Here is a 16,882-nt window from a genome sequence, read left to right as displayed (position 1 = left end):
CGAGAGAAAATGAGTGACTGACTGAGTGAGTGAGTAGCAATATTCCAGCAGTGTCACAGAAATGGGCTTCACACATAATACCCAAGTTTGGAAACGAACCTGGGTCTTCGGCATGACAAATGAACACTTTATCTACTAGGCTACCCCACCACCAGCGACAACCATGACATACTGGCAACCGATTCTGGCATGGAAACCACTTAGAGTTTCCAGTTTTCCCTTCCAAAGAAGACCTTCCCTGAGTGTCTGCCTGAAGAGTGGAAGGATGCTGGATTGATCCATGGCTGTGTCACACAAATGTTGCTAAAAGTTGCTCTTGATGTTACCCTGACATTTGGCATTAAGAAGATAACACAAGGACTTATTAAGGACTGTTAAACAAGGTGTTGACAACAAAGAGTTTTATTGTCCAGGATCTTGTTATACAAACGTGTCAGAATATCAATCCAACGGGTATCAAACGTAAACAGTTTACCAAACAGATCAGAATGTATGCACATTTATACAAATTCTCAGCAAATTACATATATACATAGCTGTACAAAATACAAATATTCACAATAAATTAACATTATATACAGCTATTCAGCAACGACTATAAAACACTGACGCTCCAGAGGTATGGCAAACAATGACTCAAAGGCATCAACATCTACACTTTCAAACAGAAATAATAAGATTTGTGTGAAGGAAATGAAATAAAAACTACAGACATCTTTTATGTTAAAGCGGTATAGCATATTGATCATATATTGTGAAGATATATTGCAAAGTGAACATCAAGCATTATAAAACAAAAGCTGATCTGTCAGAATTAGACCACCAACAGATTTAACTGACTGAAAACAAAATGTGGAGAAAAATCAAAGTTTTCTCATGTCAGAGAAATCAGATAGGGTTCTTTGCTGCATACATTGTTGAGTTTTATGACTCAGTTCAAAGATAGTTTATATGACACCTATGAAAGCTTTCTTTATAAGCCTAATAAAAAATAACGAGATGTGAAGCTAGTTGATCTGTCATGGCAGATTGATATTGCCATAACATACAGACTTCCAATTATTGTTTTTACATTAACTAGTTTTAAGTAGCCTTATCTATGGAGCCATGTAAAGAAAGTTGTAACAACTGTGGTTTTATATTGTTATTAAGTACACAATACGTTCACTGAAGGTGATGATGCTCTGATATATTAGGATGGTTTAATATCAAATTACATTCAGGATGAAACTTTAACATCCCACTGCCCATGGACAACCATGAAGGATAGTCAAGAGGTGATGACACACTCTTCTCTGCTTGATTGTCATTTGGAGTGAAATAATGGTGAATAAAAAGCAATATAAATGTATATTACATCATAGTCAACAGGAAGATGCTTCAACACAGGTTAATCTGGTCCCCAGATGCTTCAACACAGGTTAATCTGGTCCCCAGATGAACATTCAACCCAAGAGTGGGGGAATGCTACATTTTCAAAGCATCTGGAAAGGGAGACGTTTATCATTTTGATGTGAGGTTTACATGATACAGACCTTTTAAATTGGGTAAGGGGCCAATTACACAACACAAAACTGACATTGCAAACTCTGACGTTTACACAGTTTGGCCCTCCCACTATGAAGATTCATACCCACATAAAGCCACAAAAAATGAATATTCTTAAACATTGTTGGTTTACATAGTTTTCATAAATTATGACACATCAATCCATACAGTTCCTATTCACTGAAAGATGCATCTGTCCGTGCCTCCACTTCTATAAACGACGATGACTTCAAAAATGATGCAATTCATACAACACACTTATGCAGCATGACTATTTTTCCAACAGAAGTTCACTTACTGTGACAATTGTCTAGTTATCATGATGAAACAAGAACAAAGCCCTAACAGTGGTGCATGGTAATATGGCACTGCGGTAACATTTTTACACTGACAAACACGAGCACGTCAAGCACTATCAGAAACAATGTTTACACCTGCAACAGCTTGGTACAAATGTACAAGATTTCACTCAATATAGTTACACAATATCATAAAGCACCATAATATAAGTCAGACATGTGATTCCTGCCATTCTGTGTGGAAGAAACACTCTGATTACTGTGGGCAGTTTACTGCAAACCCTGATTTGGTTGTTTACCAAACCCTGGAGAGCTGTTTACAACAGATCCATGAGAGCTGTTTATAACAGACCCATGAGAGCTGTTTACAACAGATCCATGAGAGCTGTTTATAACAGACCCATGAGAGCTGTTTACAACAGATCCATGAGAGCTGTTTACAACAGATCCATGAGAGCTGTTTACAACAGACCCATGAGAGCAGTTTACAACAGACCCATGAGAGCTGTTTACAACAGATCCATGAGAGCTGATCCAACTGAACTGTTAACCCAGTCCCAGTTCAGATTTCAATGGTTTGCATGAAACATGGACATCACATTTTCATGTCTGATTTTGAAGTAAATTCAGAGAAACCTTGTTCTTTCTTATTGACTTCTAAACCACCGGAATGCAGAGAGAAAGGAGACTAGCTTGCACAGAATCTAAATTAAGTCTTAACTTAACAACATGAGGAGATAGCATGCATCATCTAAATAAGATTATTTTGATTTGTTTTGTAAAAGCAATCTGCATTTGATTTAACTACACTGCTGACGATCTACAAGACAGTTTCAGTAGTATTCATAACACACAGAAGTAAGAGAGAGCTGGCATTCACCACTGTAATGAACCCTCACCAGGTATGAAGAGGGCAGACCAAGGATCATTACCAGGTTGAAAACCAAAAACCAGCAGTTCCTGGTGAACAAGGGGCATAACTCTTCAAAGTATCAGCTGCATGTGAGTCCATCCACCCTCCATACAGACTAGTTTGATGCTGGCATGCTTAATATTAACCCACATCGTTTAAGGGGTTACATTTTCCAAAAATTAGACCAGGCTCATTCACTGACAAAATGAGATATTGAAATGCTTGCATTTGTTTATGTCAATCCAAATTGTTCAAAACCTGTGTATATGTCAAATAACATCATCTACTGGTCCCTGCTGACACACGGTCATGTGTGGTGGGTTATTGGTCGGTATCATTAAGCTATCGTGGGTGTTATGGGAGTTTAGACAATTGCATCATTGCACAGCATACATGTAGAATATGAAATGATGGAATTCATGACAAAGTCCACTAGCCATTTTGTAACAGAGAATTCATTCCCTCTGGTAATTCATCCGTTAGAATAATGCCCTTCGGTTATTGTTTCCATTCGAAAACGTCATCTGAATTATCTATTCCATGCCTAGGCAAGAGAATCGTACACTTAGTATATATTTTTCCAACCCAGAAACATTTACAGGCGGAATGAATTATCCTTTACAATTTCCCCAGACCCATGGGCTGTGATCACATGTCTGACAGTTGACTGACAGCGTCTATTTCTTCCTCATATCAGCGACAACGACTTCCTTGTTCTCCAAGATCTTCACATGGGGACTGGACTGAAAACACGAAACAGTGAGTGAGTTGGGTTTAAATCCACTTCTTAAGTATTTAATATGTCACTGTATGCCAGATTAGAGGGTACTGAAAGCCTGGAACAATGTAGTTCTTTGACGTTTAATGACATTCGACACTCGAGCTAGAGTACGGAGCTGACAAATCTAAAAACAATCGATGCAAATCTGGGATTCAAACCCACAATCGATGGTATCTGGCACTCCTACAGGGTAATTACAGCAGAAAACTGCTCAGCATGTAACTATCAGCTAAGTCATTAATTTAAGTATTAAACTAAATAAGCTGAAATTATATGTCTGAACATAAAGGGTACTCTCCACCCTAAAAAAAAGCAACTGCATGCATGAAAATAATTGATATCATTGTCTTCAATGAACTTATTGTTACTATTTACTTGTCTAAAAATATACCCCTGAAGTAGATATGTAGTTAAAACTTTTATAAAAGATAAAAACCGAGCATTTCTGGATAAATGCAATGTTTTATACTTACCTGATGTTACACAGTGCTCAAGCTTCACTACCTTAACCTAACAGACATCACTTTAATAGACAGACAGTAGAAAACAGACTGATATCTATGTCGTACTACCCCAGAGTTATCTACCTTGGCTGTGCAACCTCATATTCCTCAAATTCGGACCATGGTCCTGACGTCACTTGTGTGCTGATGTAAGCTTCCCAACCTTATGGTGAAGCCTCTACGTATAGATACAGGTCATAAAACGGCTGTTCTAAAGTAGTTCCTCCACAGATGTTCGACTTGACAGTATACAACATATGATTGGAACTGTCTGTCAGGTTAAGGCAGGGCAGGTAAAGCACTGTGTAACGTAACATAAGGTAAGGTAAGACTTGGAGGAATAACACCATTAAACTACAGTGCCAATAACAATTCTGTCAGGGCTGGTCAGACTTCACACATTCAATCTGACCACAATAATAGGATCTGAACGAGCATATATCTTGAATCCCGTGAAGATCCAGGTTAGAATTGATCTTCAGTAACCCATGCTTGTTGTAAGAGGCATCTAACTGGATCGAATGGTCAGGCTCACTGATTTGGTTGACACATGTCATCATATCTAAGCATAGATCGATGCTCATGCAATTGATCACTAGATTGTCTGGTCCAGACTCGACTATTTACAGACCGCCGCCATGTAGATGGAATATTGCGGAGTGCGGCATAAAACTAAGCTCACTCACTCACTCACTCACTATATCAAGTTCATCTGGGTAATGGAGACTAAGATCATGGCATCAAGTGGAGCAGGGAGACTTCATATTCAAACACTACATGACAAGACATAGCTCCTACCAACTTACTTCAAACAGTGGAGGCTCTTTGGTGTGATAGTGGAAGCCTGGTTGACTGCAGCTCCCTATTTCTGCGATGCCACGGTCATTTGTCAGCCGAAATATACCTGTCCTGTAACCACAACGATAAACTAGGTTCAACCACAAAAATACAAACAAAGTGAGTGTTTATGGTTTTACACCGTATTAGCAAAATTCCAGCAATATCCTAGCAGAGAACACCTGAAATGAGCTTCACATATTGTACCCATGTGGGGAATCGAACCAGGATCCTCAGTGTGACGAGCGGACGCTTAAACCATCAGGCCACCCCACTTACTCATTATATTTTGGGGAGCACACAATGGCGATGGCCTCAGGCAGCATGATCTGGTATGGGTAGTGACTGTGTAGATCAACACTGGACAGGAAAGCTGTTTGTGTTGGATGGGTCTGTAAATTAGGAAGATTCAATGAATGTTTGTACAGAGCTTTCAGTAACATTCCAACAATATCACAGGAGAGGACACCTGAACTGAATCCATAGATGTCAAGGAGGTCCTCTTGCTTAGAGCATACCATTCAGAATTTGAAGTTAACTATAGTAACTTGAACAAATCTAAGGTTTTAAACTTCTTTTAAGAAGTATATACTAAATACTAATTGCACATTTGTGGAAATTTCTTATAATATCTACCACAAATATTTACCTTATGCATTTACCTTATTACCACAAATTTGTACCTTATTTGTTATTGACCTATCATATAGTGTTACTTAAATGATGTATTTGCTTGTCTGACCAACAGGTCTGTATCTCTGTTTCTGCCACCGCAGACTACCTACATGTATCCAGCCGAGGTTGATGAGGTTGTATTTGTCTTGGTAGTCAATGAGGTCGATCTCATTCTCCATGTCGCAGCTGTCTGGCGTGCCGTGCTGCTGGGGGATGAACAGGTGGGTCACATGGAACTGGTTCTGGGCCTGGAGTCAAACAACATCTAATATTATATCGGCCCTCCCCAATTTATATCTGCCACGGCTTACTTTTTCAAACAAAACCTAGGAGTCGATTTTGATCCTTCACATAAACATCTTTGACTAGCATTAACTTGGACTTAATTGGCCACTTGTGTCTGACTGGCAGGATGTCACTGACATACAGGCCAATATTGATATTCAAGGCAGTATTAAATCCAGCTCACTCACTCATTAATTCAATCTGAAGTTCCTTACCAGAGTCCCAAACAGTATGCCTAATGTTTCGGTCTTCTTGTCAGTGTTGCTTTGAGCCATCTCAATGAACTTCCTCATGAGGTCTGTGGGTACTGTGATCTCCCTCAGACCTCCTGCCCCACCCCCACCTCCAATACTGGTGAAGTGGTCAAAGGTCATGACAGAGGGCTTGGTGCTTCTATCGACTGAAGGGGGATTACTTGACCTGAAACAGGGTTCGCATTCAGTAGAGGAGGCACATTAGAGACATTCTGTACAGAACCTGCATCTGGGACTTGTGCTAACTTCGCAGATCTGCTGTTGGTGGTGTTGTTGCTGTTGTTGTTGTTGTTGTTGTTGTTGTTAATACCTCACTCAATCTTCCAACTATATGACAGCAATTTAAAAAACATTTTAAAAAGTCTGGGCAAGATATCCAGTGATTGACGTCACAAGCATCAATCAATGCAATTGGGATATCATGTTCAGGCATCAACCAAATCAGTGTTACAACAAACATGGTCTGAACTGGACATGTCTCCCAAGAGGGCAAGAATAAGATGCAGGGATTTATATTCTTACCCAGAATCCCCAACAGTTGGTCTGTATAGATGCATCTTTCTACATGTGTTTTTACAATTGCTGAGATGAAAAAACGTTGAGAGAAGGGTACTAACTGAACCTAAGGTCTGTCATCACTGGTGATTGAGTGATTAAGGATAGTTTTCCGCCACTTTTAGCATTATTCCAGCAAAATCATGCAGTATCAGGGAACACCAGAAATGGGCTTCATACACTATGACAGGGCGGTAGGGTAGCCTAGTGGTTAAAGCGTTCGCTCATCATGCCGAAGACCCGGGTTCGATTCCCCACATGGGTACAATGTGTGAAGCCCATTTCTGGTGTCCCCCGCCGTGATATTGCTGGAATATTGCTAAGAAGCGGCATAAAACCATACTCACTCACTCACTCACTCATACACTATGACGAGAAAACACTTTATATGATGGTCCCTCAAGACACTTGGCATTACCTGTATGCCACATGGACTGAGTGAATGAATACTGGACAGCCACTTCGCAACTATGCATCTTGTTAGCCAGTTGGTTTATGGATATTTTATGTCCGTTTTCTTTACTTCTTTCTGCAAGCTTACATCATCATCATGACCTATAACGGGGTAGAACTAAATGCTCTTCTCGTTGCCCCCTAAAATCACTGACTTTGATTTCTTGCATGGTCGAAATGAAAGTATTGAATGAAACAGATAGAATGAAAGTATATCTCACTTATTGAAAACAAACCATCTACACATCTTACTCATTATCACTGATTGCCATCTTCTTCAGTTCTCTGTCGGGTATACCCGGTACTGACGAAGGTCCCACAATCTGGTCGTATGAAGGCGGGGCAGAAGGCAGGGTGGTGGATGCAACCCCGGGACTACTGATGTCATTCAAGCCAAACTGACTGTCCAGTCCAGGATCTGTTGCCGGTACTATTGCCGGTACTGTTGCCACGGCAACCCTGGGCTGCTGCCGGTCCTGATCCTGCTGTGCACGACTCTGCAGCTCTCTGTAACGTTCCTCCTGTTCCCGGCGCCATTTTTCATCAGCTTCCTTGGCCTTGAGTGCTTTGATGGCTGCCTGCTCCTGCTGCACTCGTTCCTCCTCCTCTCTCTGAGTTGGGCCTCCTGTTCCAACGCTTCCTGTCGCTTACGCTGCAACACAGACCATGGTTTTAGCGAACTTTAGGATACAATGGATAACACCTGTTTATCACCTTTCCTATTTAAGTTCATTCATTTACATGTTTGTGTTCCAAGGCCTGTCATTTTCGCAAGGGAGATAACTTCACACTGGTGTAATAGTCACTTTTTACTTATAACATCTATAAGGAACCAAACCAGGGCAATTGTTTTTTCTTTATCAAAACCTACCCATCAAAGCCAAACTTGGCCAGATGGCCCCAAGGTACTCCTGTCTGCCCATACATGGTGATGTTTCATGTCCACCACCTATGTGTGGCTATCCTCCTTCACTCAACAGACATGAAGAAGTACTCTAACATTAAACCAAACTTTCTATGTGTATCCTCTAGATACAAAATCTACATAGTGTGCTTCATACAATACTATTGGTATACGGCTGTACGTACCTCAGCAGCCTGCCTTTCCCTCTCCTGGGCAGTGTATCTCGTCTTCAATTTACTCTTGATTTCTTCCGCAAGAGGAAACACATGCTTCAGTTTCTGTAAAAGTATGACAACACAATTTGTTCATTTCAGGAACTGGATCCAGCTTCAAAATGTTTACTGTGACTTGTTGTATTTCCTCTTTATGACAAAATGGGGATTGTGACGCTGGAACATAGCAAAACCAATTTGCTTGAGGTTGACAGATAATATATAGCAAAACAAAACATAAAAACAGCTGCATTTGTGTCATTTTCTAGGTGAGGCTGAATACTTCTTGAACGTCCCTCATAGGGAGTGAATTTGGGGATTATTTTCAGTCTGCAAAATGACAGCTGTATCACAGCCACATGAAAATAAGCCAAGTCAACCAGACTAACCATTGTTTGATATGATCAACATCCTTCACTGTAAAAGTATGATCTTGAACAAGGGAGGTAATTATAAGGATATAATCTCTTTATTACAACAAGATTGGACAGATGGGTGGATAAATGACAGGCAGACTTGAAATGACTAGTTTCAAGTGAATTATGCCTTACCCGTTTTAATTCCACAAGTTCTGTGTGGGGAGCAGACTTGTAATCTGGATGTCTAGGTAACTTCTCTATAAATAATCTGTAAAGCACATTGTAAATACATCAATTAGTAAACCTTTAAGGATTACAACATATTTATTGTTTGTAATGACATATCAGAGCTAAGTCTGTCCAATTCACTGATGCAGGGGCTGAGATGAGGGCATACACAGTGTGTATAACACATGCAGACAATAAGTTTTCATCATTGTCCCAACATTTAACAATCTTTAGCATCACAGAAAATACAAAGGAAATTGTAATCATCAGTAAAATTTCTTTTCCTGTTAATTCACATGCTAAAGCTACATTGTACACTTCTTAACTGCATAATTTACGGGACCAAAATAAATCTTTTTCTCAAAACATGTGAGGGTGAGGTGAAATTGGGTTTAACGTTGTACTTGAGAACTCAAAACATGTAGTCAAGGAGGGTGGTGCACATCATATTAAAGTGTACACTATACAGAAGAACATAGAGTAGCCTGCATACTGACTGGGACGGTACAACTTCAGGATGTCACAGGATGTCACTTGATGATTACACAACCAATTTGAAACTAAAGTGATATTGATGCTTTCATATGGAACCGGGTTTTTTTTTTTCAAGAGAAAATATTTTATAACAAAATGGTCAACAAACTATACATGAAATACACCGGGACAGTATCTGACCTGGTAAACTAAATGACTGAGTGAGTGGCACTATGACCATGCTACCTACAACTGTCCTTGCACAGCATCAACAGTGATCAGCCATCAAATCCACTGTTTCAGTCACAGGTGGTTATTGTGGTTTGACACCTCTAATTGTATCTACAGACCAATTAGAATTGAGATAATTCCTGATTCATGGTGAATTTTTTGATGATTTACTTTGCTCAAGGATCATGTATACACAGGGCTGAGACAAACCACCTGTCTGTGAGTCTGTACAATGAGTCACACTCACGTTATGTACTTGGAGTACAGGATAAAGGCACTCTCCAGGTTCCCCTCATCCAAGTATATATTTGCCATTCTGATCATCTCTCGACCTGAGCGAAGATAGAGTTTGGGTGATATTGCCTTGTCCACATCGACCTTGGAGCCATAATCACAGAGAGCTCGGACACGAGCTGCTGGTTCGTGGATGTGTGTGAACATCTGTACGGCCATCAGCTCCTGTAGTAAACAGACATATACATGTTGGAAATACTTAAGGGACATATCTGGATCACCTCAGATGCCAATATTCAGCCCCAAGTCTGCAACAAAAGTTAGTTACCATTCAAAAACCAGAAATAGAAATTTCCAACTCCTCATACATGTATTTGTGTAATGCTATTGTTTGTAGATGTTAGGGCAGGAACGGGCCAAATTTTCCACCTGGGTACCCACCCCTATTACCCAACCCTGCCAGGATACCTGTTATGTTAATTCCTGACATCAAATTTGTAAGAAATAGCAATATTAACTTCAGCTTGGAGGCTAAACTTTCATGTTTTTCAATATTTTAACCATGTATTATATTCAAAATAAGTGACTGTAATTATGTCTAAATCTTCAAAGACAATACACCTTTTAATAATGAAAGAATAACATATTACATTGTTTAATTTATTAGTCACATGATCATAACGGGTCCGGGTATTGAGACGGGAACCCGGGTTCAACGCATTACCCATGATTACCCACCCATCCCAGGTATCCAGGTTACCCATCCAAGCCCTAGTAGAGGTCATTTGTATATTACTGGTTACAGGATCAGTGATGATACCTGTGTTTCACTCAGTTTAAGAAAGAAAGAATTTCTTTTATAAATTGAAATCTTGAACATAAAGAATTTATTTACAATAAAACCCTGTACTTTTCTTCCCAAATAATGGAAAACAACCCCAGACAGTATATCAATTTATGTAGTGGAACAGTTTATGCAAATTTTCCACTCATATTCACTATTCAGGCATCTGTGTAAATATTTTGGTATAAACAGCTGAAGTGAAACTGTTGTTTTTAATATGTTAATTATCTTTGAATGTAAAATAAAAGCACATTTATCATGGTGGTGGCATCAGGTCTGGCTTACAATGGATGGGCCACAAATTAGTCAAAACTTGGCAACATTAACTTTAAATATTTACGTCCTGCCCCAAACTGAAATATTACCACAGTTACCTCGACTATGTTTGGAATATTCATCTTTTTGCCCATCAGCAAATGCAAACCAGTTGGATGAGATGGTAATGTGAATATTATTATTAAATACATTTTGTCATCACAGGAAATCTGCAAAACACTGGAACTTTTGAACAGAAAATATTATTTTTGCAAAAATAAACTTTAAAAATTGACTTGAAAATATTTGGAATATGGTCAAAGTTTTGACAAATAAATTAACAATGCCTTCAACAAACAATGGGTCACTACAATCATTTGTTAACAATTAAATATGTTGGTATGTTACAAGACTACAATTCACAGAAAAGAATGCAACATACTTTATAACGGGGATCTCTGCCATTACCATACATACACTATACACCATAATAACATAAAAGAAACCAGCATGCCAATGTTAATGTCAATAGACAGTGTTAGACACAAAATATTTATCTCAACACAGCCTAAACAAGTTGAACAACAAGTTTCATTTTCATCATGTTTTGTTATAGATAAAACTAGTACTAATGAGAGAGAATGTATAAGTCCATGACCCAAAATGCATACCAGTTGTTTACTGACAGTACTGTACAAGAAAAGGTCATACAATGAAAGTGTTTATCAAAGACACTGAAAAGACACTGAAAACACTACAAAGCAGCAAATCTACTATATTTGAAAAAAATAGCAGTTAATGAGACATGCTAAAACATAACTGATGGTAACCATTCTGATGATTGTACAAACTAACAATGGAAACAGTAGCAGGGTTAACAACATCATGAGCCAAATGTAGGGTTATGTGTCAACATCAGGGAAATACTGATAGACGTTGTGCAATAAAGATATTTTACCAAATAACATAAATAACAGGCCGATTTAAAAACGAACACATGCAAATATTTGTTCACATATTTCCCCGGCACCATCCAACACCAGGTCAAATATGTTTTCTGTCAACTACGTATAAATCCTACCCCTAAAATCTCTGTGAACTTGTGAAACCTATTAAAATGGTTCTCGGTAAACAAGCAGGTAATGTGTGACACTGGCAAGCTGTTCAGAAGCATAAAAACATTACTCACGTGAGTCATTTTCTAAAGAAATCATATGAGGATGACAGTGACAGCTGCGGACTGCCGGACAAAATCCAGCTGTGTTCATCGAAAATATGACATCACCAAAATACCAATCGGTTCTAAAATTAAATATGAAATACCTCTAAATTATATACCGATGTCACTGAGTGACACGTCTGTTCTCTTTCACCTCAAAAGCGTAAATTCGATAAGCCTTCTCGGTTCATGTAAACACGGCAGCCATCTTGAACTTTAATACTTCCGGACAGACAACGTGGTGTCCTAATAAATGGCTTGTTCATAATTAGACTTTAGTAATTCATATCATGATATCGATTTGATAATAAACCAAATATATTCAATTATTTATGTAATAATTTGTTTTTAAGAATTGAATATGACAGTGAATAATGGTTGAAAAACATATCAGCCGGTACCTCACGTAAATATTCTTCATCCGATATTTTGCTTGCCTATAAAATTTAGTTACACAAGCCAGTTTGACAAACTGTAGCTTAAGAAAAAATGAGGGAATATTTTATTGAAAGCTCACGTGTTGGTAATTTATAATATAATTCAGAATTAAAACAGTAATCTTTTCTATATTTTCGCTATCAAAAAATACGTCAAATTCACTTAAGTGTAGAGCTGAAATTGTTGATAAAAGCATTTAGCAGTTGGCAACTAGGTTTTGCTTAAAAGTGAATTCATCGGGGTTTTAACGGACCTTCACGGAGTTACATCTTACTATTTGTACAATAGACATGAACAATTTAAGTCCCTTCAAAATGACCATGAATCAGTCGTTCACTGTTTGTTTCATATACTAGTATATTATTAATATTATTAATATACATAGATATATTATTGAAAACACATTTGAAGTGTATGTACGCTAAAAGGTGTAATCCCAAATAAAACATATGGCACATGTATCTAAGCTGCAGTACATTGTAAACTTTCAGGAATTTGATCGGATGAAACATTTCACAGAGCATAATTAACATTCCATTCTTAAATGGCTGACTCTGTGTGCTGGCGATTAGGTGCCTGACGTGGGTTCGAATCCCGGATGATAAATATAAGAATATGTAATTGTTATCCCAAATTTAACCTGTGTTAATCTGACTGATTTCTAAATGGCATTGCGTACCTATCGTTCTTCATCTTGGTTGCAGGAGATATTGATTGGAGGGCGGGTGTGTGTGTGTGGGTTGTTGTTGTTGTTGTTACTCATTACTCATTACTTACTTTTACATAAACAGGAGATGGAAGGTAGGGAAATGGCGGAAGCAAAATATGATACAGTAGTGTGCGTGATTTGGGGAATTACCAGGGGTCTGCTGACAAAGGAGAAACTATTCAATGGGTTACTCCTCCATTAACTGTCCCATCTTGAGAGTTATTATTGGTTATAGACAGTTGGGTTTTAGGATACCGAATAGGTTTTCACTATAACGATGTTCTATGGGACTCGTAGTTATGGGGGCGGTGGGGTAGTGTAGTGGTTAAAGCGTTGGCTCGTCATGCCGAAGACACGGGTTCGAATCCCCACATGGGTACAATGTGTGAAGCCCATTTCTGGTGTACCCCGCCGTGATGTTGCTGGAATATTGCTAAAAGCGGCGTAAAACCAAACTCAGTCAGTCAGTCGTAGTTATGAAGGCAATGCAATGATCATCAGTGAAACGCGTCTCTTAACTGTTTTCAGCTTTAAAGGCTTAGATCGGGTATTTCATTGAACTTGATAAATATGAGCAATAAAGACTTCATTCCCTCAATATTTCTGTACGGTACAAATGCGTGTACTTTTCCAAGAACGAATGAGTGAGTGAGTTTAGTTTTACGGCGCTTTTCTTTTAGCAATCGTCCAGGAATATCACGGCGGGGGACATCAAAAATGGACTTCACACATTGTACCCATGTGATGAATCGAACCCGGGTCTTCGGCGTGACGAGCGAACGCTTTAACAACTAAACTACCCAACAGCCCCTCCAAGAACGAAAGTACGCCATGCATCCTCTCCACTGACAGGCACCATCAATCGTGACGTCATCGCATGGAAGGTAGACAGTATGTCAGCTGCATATATGATACATAACTGCTTGCTTCTCGTGCGTGGTGATCAGGAATACGGTGACATTATATGAATAAAACCCTATCCTGCCAGTCATTCAGTAATAAACAGCAACAGAGCTGACAATACGGGGTATAAGCCTCGATCTGTTGGGTAGGAATGGACAGCATCACAGGGATGCTAGCTGCGGTTATATACGAGGTGAACGAGTTAATCATATTCAATACATTGATGACTTTTTCGATTACAATAATACCGTATACGTATTTTCACCGTACTGAGTGCTATGATAGCCCTTGATGACAAGAATAGGCAATAAATATTTAAGTTCCACTTCTGTTCAACATTGATATTAGGCACTGTACATGAAAATAAGATAACAAAACGATTCCGTATTTGAATAAATTATGAGGAACACAAAAGTCTTCAAGAATGAAAACAGATTAAAATGCTTCAATACGTACATGTATAACATTTCCTATCACAGGCTGAGTATGAAAAGGCAGGGTTTAGCAGATGAAAGACATATCTGAATCTTGTAAATTGGAAATTATTTCATTTTGACATATGTCATTAATATTAGGACATTAGGTAACAACGTTATATTCAAGGTAATGCTGATGCTTCAGTCAATGTCGTTAGACGTTATGTTTTAGTATAATGTAAATATTATATGTAAAATATGAAATACATTGCTCTTGTACTACAAGCCGTGAGTCATGGAGAAGCTCTGCTCTGGAGTTTTAAGAAGTTATTTTATTTTATTTTAAGTTTAAGTCATACTGGGGAAATTGTTCCGAAGAATTAAAAAGAAATCAGTTGAAACAGAATGAAAGGGCATGAAAGCAACACCTGTTAAAACAACTCCAATTGCGAGCCTTGACTTTGAACAGTATTTCAAAAATGTGTCACATCAAGTCAGATGACAATGTGGCTGGATTCTCTATAGGGTCATACGTGCAGACCGAGACACTTTTTCGGATAAACTGTGAACCCCATACTAAATGCGCCAAACCCATAAATTCAAACAAAAAGAAGTGTGTGGCTTAATGGCTTTAAATAAACGACCAGCAATTGTAACAAACGGTATATTGTTGTTGAGTTGTTTGAAAAAGAGAATTTCAAACAACAGCGTGTATCCTTGGGCTGCGCGGAAGGTTAATCGTTCTTAATTTGTGCTGGGTTACTTAGTACGGTTGTCCTTCAAACGCTAACAGTGCAAGTTGGGACTGCTTGCTTGTTTATTTATCTCCGACAACGCTTCCTCGATCAATGTGTTGAATTAGTCCTTCCGAGGTGACGTTGTGTGTGATTCGCTTCACACCCACGCCGAGTTGGTGTGTCTGAAACATGGAATGTCCGCACCAAATGAAGTGAGACCTACATGAATCTCACAGAACTCGTTCTATTATTGAACCTGAAGGAATGTTATCGACCTTGTGTACTCTAATGTCCTTATGCCGCTTCTCTCGAAATACGAAATACGTGCACCTCGATATAGTTTCAGTCACTCCGGGGACTTTGAATATATGGGCAGTAGTCTGTCATACAGACCCTGAAACAAATATATCCAAGAAAGACCAAGTCTAGAATATGTGGCAAGTCTAGATTTCCACAGTCTGAAAATTAAGGAAGTCTCAGGCCTCCTTTTCATTATATTATATTTTTTATACTATGAACTGTATTTTTTCTCAGTAAAATAGGCTCATTTCAGAGACTAGTTGTTAGTCTATATGGACAGGAAACAGTTGAGGCACGTGTACCTGAAGTTATTTTTTTTGCTTGCACTCGTGCCATCATAACAATTCTATAAATACTTGTAAACTAAGAAAATAAGCAAACTTTTTATTTCATATTTTAATATCAACATCCTTGTTAACTATGGACTGCGCATGTAAACCAATTTATCACTGAAACACCTGTTCTCCCTCATCACTTAGTAGGGAAACAGTTAATTGGTTATACACTCTTCAGTGGGTTACAGGTGTTAATTACCTGTAATTAGGTGTGAATGTAGCAGTGACAGGTAGTGTCTGTTCAGTCTGATTGGGGTGTATGCCACCTTTGGCAGAGTATGATTATGCAACTCCATGTGTATAACAGTTTCGTGAGAAAGCACCGGCGCATCCTTTGAGAGAGTGTATAGTTTTACACCGCTTTATTAGTTGACCAAGAGCGCATGCATAATACAAATACCGTACTTCCTCTAATAAACGCCATGTCTCTAATACATATGCCACATGTTTACAATAGAGTTTTCAAATAAAATACCAGGGGAGAATCTGTAAGTATTCCGTTGAAACGCTGGGTCTCCAATAAGCGCCGGCACCTATTAAGCGCCTTGTGTGTGAGTTTGCAGAATTAATAAGCCCCCGGGCACTTATTACTGGAAATACGGTATGCTTCATACATATTGTACTCATGTGGGGAATCGAACCCGGGCCTTGGCATGATGAGCAAACGCTTTTACAACAAGGATTCCATCGCTTCTGGATCCCGATCCACCGAGCGTTCATATCATTATTGGATATTATACCTATACAGTTTATTAGAGGCTTGTGAATATCGTAGTGCAACGAATGCTTCGTGGATCAGGCCCCTGAAGCTTATGTAGCGGATGTGAACAAATCGTAACAAAATGGACATACATTACATTAATCAAAATATTAAAAAACGCATATTAAAAGCCCAAACAAGAACAAATTCAAAACGAAAGTCATATAAAAAACCCAAACAATCAGACATGTCAGACAGACATGATTATTTTACTTTAGGGT

General features: G+C 38.7%; 1 protein-coding gene across 1 annotated transcript; it reads right to left on the bottom strand.

The window, feature by feature from the left end:
• Positions 1 to 386: 386 nt before the first annotated feature.
• On the bottom strand, positions 387 to 12,276 carry LOC124264075 (STAM-binding protein-like A). The gene is given in 11 exon segments (XM_046698798.1): positions 387 to 3,503; positions 4,851 to 4,953; positions 5,161 to 5,273; positions 5,667 to 5,804; positions 6,057 to 6,261; positions 7,356 to 7,710; positions 7,713 to 7,755; positions 8,193 to 8,285; positions 8,771 to 8,846; positions 9,759 to 9,970; positions 12,168 to 12,276. Coding segments are annotated over 10 exon segments (1,398 nt in total). The 5' UTR covers positions 9,965 to 9,970; positions 12,168 to 12,276; the 3' UTR covers positions 387 to 3,437.
• Between the last annotated feature and the right edge of the window lie 4,606 nt (positions 12,277 to 16,882).

The sequence above is a fragment of the Haliotis rubra genome, unplaced genomic scaffold (assembly GCF_003918875.1).
Source record: "Haliotis rubra isolate DU_JTF1 unplaced genomic scaffold, ASM391887v1 Scf907, whole genome shotgun sequence".
Lineage (NCBI taxonomy): Eukaryota > Metazoa > Mollusca > Gastropoda > Lepetellida > Haliotidae > Haliotis > Haliotis rubra.
Note: the sequence above shows the minus strand (reverse complement) of the source record. Positions and strands in the feature narration are given on the sequence as shown.